Here is a 9,198-nt window from a genome sequence, read left to right as displayed (position 1 = left end):
TAAGCTTAGAAAATGCAATGCAGTTAGCCTAATGCTAATGGAAGTTCCCCTTTTAAAGACAGAGTGTCCTTTCTTGTGTTGCTCATCTATTCGCAGAGCCCATAGGCAGCATGTCGTCCATGGAAGTGAATGTGGACATGCTGGAGCAGATGGACCTCATGGACATCTCCGACCAGGAGGCCCTGGACGTCTTCCTGAACTCGGGTGGAGAAGATAACACTGTGCTGTCCCCCGCCTTAGGTAGGAGTTGACAAACTTGCATAAACTGACCAGGGCTTGATCGATACATGAGAATCATTAGCCAGCCACTTACGCACAACCTCCAAGCTTACAGCCAGCTCCTGGCCCCCTGGCTCCTGTGTGGCAGCTGCAACAGTGGTGTTTCTGTCATGAATTTTCCCAAAGATTTGACCTGCTCTACTCCAGTAACTTTGGTGAACTGAGAGCTTTCTTGTTTTCCCTCCTTTACCACCCGGAAGTCCATCTGAGTCTGTTGGTGATGGTTAAGGACTGGAGTTTGCAGGGAGGTGTGGACTCACATGGAACTCTTCCCGCTTCGTGCGGCAGGCGTTTAGGGGCACATCTGCTGTGGGCAAAGCCATGGTGTGGGTCCAGCTCTTGGCTTGTGTTTTAAAACTCAGTTCCTTTCATGTCCTCTCAAAGTTTTTTCACATTCATGTAGCAGATATTTACCCAGGTGCCATACCTGTACCTGGGCTCGGGGTGTGTTCAATTTCTGACTAGCTCTTCTGGTCAGGTCAAGGCAAAGCTCCCAGCAGCACCTTAGCCATCTCTAGAAGGTTCTACCACTACCACGGTCTCGCTACCTCTAAACTTCCCACCCCCTTCTCCTGGCAATCTGTCAGAACTGTGTCATCCCAGGGAAGAGAAGGGGCTTGGGTGCATTTGGCCCCATCCGGAGAAGGCCAGAATACTGGAAACCAGAACGAACCCTCACCTGGAGACAAGGAACCATTTAGAATTTGCATATAGAATTTGATTCCCTGAAGAGCCTATTTAGTTCCATAAAACTGGAGAACTGCTGAAAGGTCAGTAATTCTGACTTGCTCAGCAGTGGCGTCTGAGTCTAGATCATCGTTACAGGACTGCTCCTAAAGATGCGCGTTACATAGTCTTGATCTTTGTCACGGTGGCTGACTCATCAGGAGACAGAAGGGTCGCCCTGCGGCCGCCTCGCATCACTCAGCGCAGTCTTCCAGGGCAGTTCCCTAACCCACCCACCCCTTTCCTGATGGGCACATTCCACAACTGCTGGCAGCAATTCTAAATCGCAAACGTTTTTATGACAGAGCTTGTTCTTCCCCGTGTTGTTTTGCAGGGCCTGATTCCAGTGCCTGTCAGAATGAGATTACCCTCCAGGTTCCAAATCCCTCAGAATTACGAGCCAAGCCGCCTTCCTCTTCCTCCACCTGCACCGACACAGCCGCCCAGGACATCAGTGAGGGTGGGGAGTCCCCCGTCGTTCAGTCTGATGAGGAAGAAGTTCAGGTGGACACTACCCTGGCCACATCACACACCGAGAGAGAGGCCGCTCCGGATGGTAGTGACGACAGCGACTCTTAAACTGGGATGTGGAATCCAGCTTCGGCTGTATGCGGAATTCCACCTGGAAAGCCAGGTTGTTTCTAGAGGGTCTTGATTTTTACATAATTGCCAATAATGTGTGAGAAACTGAAAGAACAGCGAACAATAAAGGTGAGGACATCAAACGGTAAATAGAGCTAGTTTGTACACAAAGGTTTCTAAATACAGGCATCCTTAAGGCCACTGTAATGGGGCAGGTCACTGGGGGCTGCCCCAGGAGGTGGCATGGGGGGCAGGGCCTGAGCCAGGCTGCTGTGACTCCACAGGGCTCACTTCTGCGTGAGGCAGGGAACAGCCGTTTCACAGGGGGTTTTCCTTTAATCAGTACAATAGCCAACCAGTCCAAACCCTCCTTTCACACCCCGGGACCCAAAAGAACAGAAGCAAGCCCAAAGCAATCCTCCATGCTTTCTGTCTCCTGAAAAGAAACTCGTCCCCTGGCGATATGTTCCCTCCATCACTCCTCCAGCCCAAAAAGAGAGATGATGACAGATGCCCCATTGAGATGAGGGGGGGCTGCCTGCAGCCATAACACCCTCAACGCGCCCAGCATCATCATCATCTCATCATGAAAGCTCAGCAGAGGTCCCACGCTCAATGGGAGACGAGAGAGGGGATGGCCACAGCCCGTGACCAGCTCTGGGCTGGGCCACATGGAAACCGTTAGGTTCTGCTGAAAGGGGACCCTGCCAGCAGGTGGGAGTGAGCTGGAGGGACAGGACTACAGCATGAGGGATCCTCTGCCCCCCTGCCCATGGATGACAAAAGAGAGAGCTCATTCCATTCAGTCATCTTCCACAAGACAGACAAATGTCCAAAAAACTTTGATTTTATTATTAAACCTTGTAGTACAAACCTGAAAAGTAAACAAAAAACTCGCAATAAACCACATGAAGTCTCCCTCCCAAGGGAGGGGTGCAGAGCAGCGCTAATAAATTAAATGTCAAACTGTAAGCCATAGGCAGAAGTTTACTGTCAAAAAGAGGGAAAGTACACAGCAAGGCCATAGAAACCGGACAACCACATTGGAAAACACGACTCTGTTTCTGTAATTGTTAAATATTCCAAAACAGTTCAGTCTTCTGCAACAACAACCAACAAAGTGGATCATAGGACGTTCCTGGCAGTCACCACTGGCAAGCTCAGTGCAACATGGGTAGCTACGGGATTGATGAATCCAATTATGAAACAAAGAACAGCTTGTGAAAAGTTTCCCTTTTTTATTCCACACATACTGTACACACAACCGGAGAAGGGCAACAGCTACTCCATTATTATTTTGTTGTTGTTGTTCAGTGATGTAAGCAGCACTTATAAATGTTACAAGAAAAACCCTGTAAGCATCCAATCCAACCGATGAAGAAACGGAAATGTAAGGCTTTTCTTCATCTTGTCTTCTCACCCCCCCCACCCCCCCACCGAGAAAAAGGCTCAAGTATTTAAAACAATTTACAGGCGTATGTACAAAAGGGATGGGATTTTTTTTTTTCCTTTTTGTTACAACATGAAGAGAAAAAATAGACAAGATGAGCGCAAATGCATTTTCACATTCAAAAAGAACTGCAGGCCTCCTAGTGGCTCTCTATGGGTGATCATAAACGAAACAAATTTAAAAAGAAAGATTAATGCTGACTTGTGAAGGTGTCAAACAAGAAGCGGTGAGATGGCGATGGAATGTTAGAAGATTGCACGTCGATGACCAAGAAGCACGTACGGCTTCCATCACTTTTTTTCCTTTTTTTTTTTTTTTTTTTTTTAATATCTTAAGGATGCTATTGAAGGGTTTTTTGATAAAGTAGCCAACAGCACCAAAAAATAACAGAATGGATTTCCTAATGAAATCAGGCACAGGTCTCCCTCACGTGACCCCTCCAAGGCAGGCAGTCTCTTCCGTCTTCCTCGCTGGCGTTCCTTCCTTCCTTGAACAGATGCATAGTGATGTGCTGGTGGAGAGCCCACTCGCTCCCGGCTCCTCGTTCCGCCTGTGGTCAGGAAACAACGTCCGCCTTCAGCTGCCACAACTGCCCAGGGAAACAAAACGGGGGTGCCCCCGGCTTCCCAGATCACAAGCTCATCTGGCCACGGCAGACAACAACAGCCAAAGCAAAGCCATTTCTTTTCAAGTTTTGTGTGTGTGTGTGTGTGCGCGCGCGTGTGTCTCCTATCCCTTCTAAAAAATCTGCTCACATGACTGATGGTTTTTAAATTTGTTCTCCAAACTTCACCCTCTTCAAAAATGGGTTAAAAAGCCTTTTTTTCCCCCAACAGTTACAAAAAAAAAAAAAAAAAATCAAACAAAAAAGGCTTTTGTCAGCCAGGGGCAATACAAATTAATACAGCCCCTCAAGGGTTTTTAAAACAGTGACTATACGGCAGTTTCCAAAATCTGACTGCAGTATCTAGGTTTTCTAAGTACAAAAAAAAGTTCAACAGTTTAATGCTAAAACAAAATTAGTTCTCTAAAACCAGAAGAAAATCTTCTTTAGAGCTAGTGCAAAGACAGCTTGAATCCTACAGCAAGTACTCCAAACTAGAATATAATAATTACAAAAAAATATATATAAATCGACCACGGGCGTTGGCATCTTCATGATGAGCTTGAAGCACTTTTGGATGAACCGGAGGCTGACAGCCGGGAGGGGGGCACGTCCACTGTGGCTCTCTTGCGGGGGCCTCTTTTTGGTGTGGGTTTACTGAGACAGTTCTCAATGCTGCCGTTTTTACCAGACACTTTGCCGCAGATCTGATTGACCAGACTAATAATCTGTTCCTGTTTGGGGGTGAAAGGAAGACACAGAATTAATAACAAGAGCTCTGTCCCCGAGAGCCACGCAGGGGCAGGTCTAGGGCAGAGATCAGCGGCCAGGGGTCCCCTTCACCACACCAACTAACAGCTTTTAAAATGCCCCGAAGAGGCTCAGAGGCAGCGCGTCTCCCTTTCCCAGCTCCGCCGGATTCCACATTGCATGCACGGCCCTTTGATCCTCGCCACCACCACCCTGGTCCACCATGGTTTCCCGGGTGGGCTAACCAGCTCATAAGGGCAAGGGTGGCAGGGGAGCACTCAGCAAAGAGACCCCCGGGGGCTTTGTTGTGTCCTGGATGGTGACACAAATACCCAAGCTGCTTGACTCACTTTAGCTACCAGCCACTTCACCTGCTCATGCAAATAAATGCAAACACTTGTCACCTATACATATTTCTATTACTTCCTCTTCTGTTACTGCAGCAAACAAAACGGCATCCCTGTAATTCACCCAAGAGAATCATTTATCTGTCGGCACCAAAACTGTGTGTGTAACTTTAACACAGTACATCCTATCATCATCCCATTTTTAAAAAGAACATGGGGAGGAGTAGCAAACGTGCATCTCACGAGCATCTCTCTGGGCCAGGGGTGTCTGGGAACCACAATGAGCCCAGCAGGGGAGGAAGCCAGCCATGGAAGGAAACGTTTGAGGGCGTTATCTCCAGCGCTCTGGAAAGCCCCCGAGATGAGGGTGGAAAACAGTGACAGCTGGCTCCCATCACAAAGAATTTAAAGGTGCCCTCAGAAGGGGTGGGCCACGTATCTGTAATAACACAATAGCTGTGACCGTGACCGCTTGGGGGACTGATGATAAACACTGATAACGGTGTGGATGAGCTGCCTTAAAACCCAATTAGAGGGCTACAGCTACCTGACCGTGAGGAGCCGCCAAGGTGTGCAGGGGTGTGCGGTTGCAGGAGGGCAACATTACCTCCTCTGTGCGGCTCGCTAGGTGGACAGCACCTGCCCCAGACCAGCGCCCTCATAGCAGGCTTGGCAGCGACTGCCCAACACCCCACTCACTGGACCCTGCTCAGCCAGCCTGCAAGGGCCGGGGGCACAACATAGGGAGCCTCACCGTCCATGAGAACGCAAGCCATGAGTTCAGGGATTTGCAATCTAGGTGCGCCCCCCCCACCAACCCCACAAAGGTGGGTATCTTAAAGCAGACTGTCCTAAGTCAGCAGGCATGGACCTGGGCGATTCGTGTGCTGGGCACACTGGGAGGGTGAGAACAAGATTTTGCATCGGTCTCTGCAAGTAATGAGCCGGGCGTGGTGGCTCACGCCTGTAATCCCAGCACTTTGGGAGGCTGAGGTGGGTGGATCACAAGGTCAGGAGTTTGAGACCAGCTTGACCAACATGGTGAAACCCCGTCTCTACTAATAATACAAAAATTAGCTGGGTGTGTAGAGACGGGTGCCTGTAATCCCAGATACTTGGGAGGCTGAGGCAGGAGAATTGCTTTAACCTGAGAGATGGAGGTTGCAGTGAGCTGAGATTGTACCACTGAACTCCAGCTTGGGCAAAAAAGCAAGACTCTGTCTCAAAAAAAAAAAAAATGTACAGCTCAACTCCACAGGGGACACAGGCACAGACTCATTGAGCTATGCCAGCCGCTGCAAGTCCGCAGCTTCTAAATGCCTTTGCTCCTCCTAATTCATCAAAACCAACCATTGAGTCTCAGACAGCCCCTGCATGACATTCTATTCCCAGGATTCTGGACACATCAGACATCTGGCTACAGAAACAGGCTGCCAGTGAAAAGCACAACCCTTTCCAGGCAGCCGGAGGAAGCCTCCCCGTGCCACTCACTGCCTACACCCTGCAAGGTGCCAGAGCCATGTTCCTACTCAGCCGCCGCAAAGGCCGTGCCTGGACATTTGCTGTTGAGGTGAAGGAGGGATGGCAAGGTCCTTACCGCCTTCCCCCAGCATGCATGCTCTTTAAAAAAAAAGCAGATGCAAAGAGCTCTTCTTCCAGCTCTCCAATCGTTTAGCTGAAAGGCTTATCGAGTGAGACCCACCACATGGCCCCACCGCCTGGGCCTCCAGACACACCAGGCCCTGCACAGTCATACCAGCAGCACCTGCCCCACTCAGTAGCCTCAAATGTGCCATAACCACAATGTGGCGACCTTCCTCATAACCAGCCTCATCAGAGTCCTTTGGGAAGCACACGTGGGGAACGCGGGCAGAGCAGGCGAGAGGCGCCGCTGCCAGGACTTCCGCCGCTCACGGCGGCCCCCTCAGCTGCAAAGGCTGTGCATCATTATGACCTCTCTCTCCAGAAGATGGCGGGGCCTGCAGGAAGGTACTGGGATTTCACATCATGGGGCCCAACCTGCCCCATCATCTGCAGACACTTCCAGCTGTCCCAGCCTGGAAGGGCTGCTGGCGGCAAGTGGAGATTCCACTGCTGACCATCCCACCGTGCCTGGGACAGGTGACCACGAAAAAGGGTCTGACTCTAGACCACCATGGTGGGGCCCGTGGGAAAGCCAGGGGGCTGCTGCAGGAAGAGCCTAAGCCCTGCTTAGAGCCCATCTCTGAAATCCAAATGCACAGTGCTGTGGGCTGTATGGGAACCCCGCTCCCCTCGGGATCCTGCCATGGGATCGGCCTGAGAACAGGGCACCTGAGGCCTGAAGAGCCCTGGTTATCTACCAGGCACAGAATTGCCATGCAGGCTGCCCCCCACCCCCACCCCCACCCCCAAGAGCAGGGACTGACCTCGTCGTAGCGGTACATGAGCTTCAGCCCGCGGCAGGACTTCTGCTTCTCCACATGGCGCAGAGCACACTCCAGACAGAACACGACGTTTTCGTTCTCTTGTACCACCTGCGAGGAAGAGCAGCACACCAGGTCATGAGGAAGCTCCACAGCGCCCCAAGAGAGTAAGGCCGGAGCACACCTGGCCAGGCAGCCCCCACAGTCACCACCCTGGCCAGAGCAGCCCCGGCATCCACCGTCCGGGCTGAGGGCTTCGAGGACCGGCAACACTGGAAATGGACTAAGACCAAAACTGACCAACCACCCAGAGTGTGACCTTCAACCAGGAAGCTGAGCCACTGACCACCTCCCAGTCAGACCTCCGGGTGGTCCTCAAGTCCCCTGGAGTTTCCTGGGAGAGGTCCGGTCACCACCAGGCTGGTAAAGGCACGTGAAGACAGTGGTGCGTGCGTATTTCTAATCTCTTAAGGTCTGAGGCCTCCTGAGAGTCTGTGTTGGACACTACCCTAGTGCTGGCATAGATGTGGAACGTGGAGGACTCAACGTGGGCAGCCATGCGGGGAACGTACCCTGCACTTTCCAGCAGCAAAACGGCTCTCATGGTGTCCATGAGTCCACAGAGCTCACAGTCAGCAGAGCTAGGGGCAATCAACACCACCATGTAAAGTCCCCTGCAACTCTCAACATCACAGATTCCCGACCTCTGCGACTCGAACAAGCTCACCCACTGGCCCCAGCCTCCCTGGGCGGGCTGCCCACAAAGCCCGCAGCTGTCCGGCCAGTGTGAGTCCTGCTGCTCGACACCACAGGGAGTGCTGGGACGGAGACCCTCACTGGGGCCCTGTCTAGGGCTGAGAGGGGCCAGCTGAAGGGCAACAGCTGCTGGGTTTCTGTGGGAGGGTTCCCATACCTCACGCTGACTCCCAGTCCTATTCTAATCAGAGATTGAAAACAAGGAAAAACTCAATACTCAAGGTGCAAGCGGGTCCTCGGCCTTGCTCAGAAAGCTTGAGGGGAAGGATCTAGGTTTTCCTTTGCAGTGTTTCTAAGCAAGGAACAGAGAACAAGTTCAGAGAACAAGTTCCTTGGGACTCATATGACACCTACTGACAGAAACAAGACCCTGGAAAGACCCTTGGGGCCCAGGACAGGAAGGACAGGAAACAGCAAATTGAAATGCACTAATGTATTCCGAGCAATACACATATAAACCTAAGTAAAACCCCAATTTTCACCTACGGATTTCGACTTTTTTTTTTTTAATTAAAGAGACAAGTTGTCACTGTGTCACCCAGGCTGGCGTGCAGTGGTGCGATCACGGCTCACTGCAGCCTTGGACTTCTGGGCTCAAGTGATGCTCCCGCCACCACACCCAGTTGATTTTTTGTCTCTTTTTGTAGAGACTGAGTCTCACTGTGTCACCCGGGCTGGTCTTGCACTCCTGGTCTCAAGTGATCTGCCAACCTTTGCCTCCCAAAGCACTGGGACTGACCTACCATGCCCGGCCTCACAACATATTCTTTTTAATATAACTTTCAGGCTGACAGGAAACCCCAGGTGACATCTCTAAGTTTCTGAAAGACAGCGTGAACATGAGGCCACCTAGTGCCAGCTCACATGGACAGACCAGCTTCACCCACAGGTGTGACTGCCATACAACCCCCATACGCATGGATAAGGGGTAGAATGTTTCAGGAAGGGGATGGACAACTGAGCAACAGAGCGACAGTGAGACAAGGTCACGCTGCACTCCAGCCTGGGCAACAGAGCGAGACGAGACTGTCTCCAAAAAAAAAAAAGACACCAAGCTATGCAACTTTTATCAGTGATGTTTATAAAACATTGGAAGATTTGGGAAAATGCCTGGAATCGTTCTTTTAAGAACAGAATGGCTCTAGCAATATATTTTGAGAGCTCTAGGGAAAAACTGGATAGAAAGAAATCTACAGGATGGGATGCAGGTGGTCACGGACTGCATTTGTCCCCCATCAAATGCATAGGTTGAACCTCCAGGATCTCAGCTGTGGCTGGACTTGAGGGTAAAGTCCTAAC

At 51.0% G+C, this 9,198-nt stretch overlaps 2 protein-coding genes across 8 annotated transcripts in view; one reads left to right on the top strand and one right to left on the bottom strand.

Moving 5' to 3' along the window:
* DTNBP1 (dystrobrevin binding protein 1) overlaps positions 1-1,737 on the top strand; it is a 143,309-nt gene extending 141,572 nt beyond the window's left edge. For both annotated transcript variants that reach the window (XM_064363000.1, XM_021665335.2), the window contains 2 exons: positions 97-240; positions 1,340-1,737. In XM_064363000.1, the coding sequence (XP_064219070.1) occupies positions 97-240; positions 1,340-1,584 (389 nt within the window). In that variant the 3' untranslated portion in view covers positions 1,585-1,737. The remainder of the gene's footprint in view (positions 1-96; positions 241-1,339) is intronic.
* Positions 1,738-2,418: 681 nt separating this feature from the next.
* JARID2 (jumonji and AT-rich interaction domain containing 2) overlaps positions 2,419-9,198 on the bottom strand; it is a 281,796-nt gene continuing 275,016 nt past the window's right edge. For all 6 annotated transcript variants that reach the window (XM_064362994.1, XM_064362998.1, XM_064362996.1 and 3 more), the window contains 2 exons: positions 7,147-7,254; positions 2,419-4,375 (listed from right to left, as the gene is read on the bottom strand). In XM_064362994.1, coding sequence (XP_064219064.1) covers positions 4,193-4,375; positions 7,147-7,254 — 291 coding nt within the window. In that variant the 3' untranslated portion in view covers positions 2,419-4,192. The remainder of the gene's footprint in view (positions 4,376-7,146; positions 7,255-9,198) is intronic.

Source organism: Aotus nancymaae, unplaced genomic scaffold, assembly GCF_030222135.1.
Source record: "Aotus nancymaae isolate 86718 unplaced genomic scaffold, 86718_ANA_hifiasm-v0.15.2.pri h1tg000051l, whole genome shotgun sequence".
Classification (NCBI taxonomy): Eukaryota; Metazoa; Chordata; class Mammalia; order Primates; family Aotidae; genus Aotus; species Aotus nancymaae.
The sequence above is the reverse complement of the archived record's forward strand: the minus strand, read 5'-3'. Positions and strand labels throughout refer to the sequence as shown.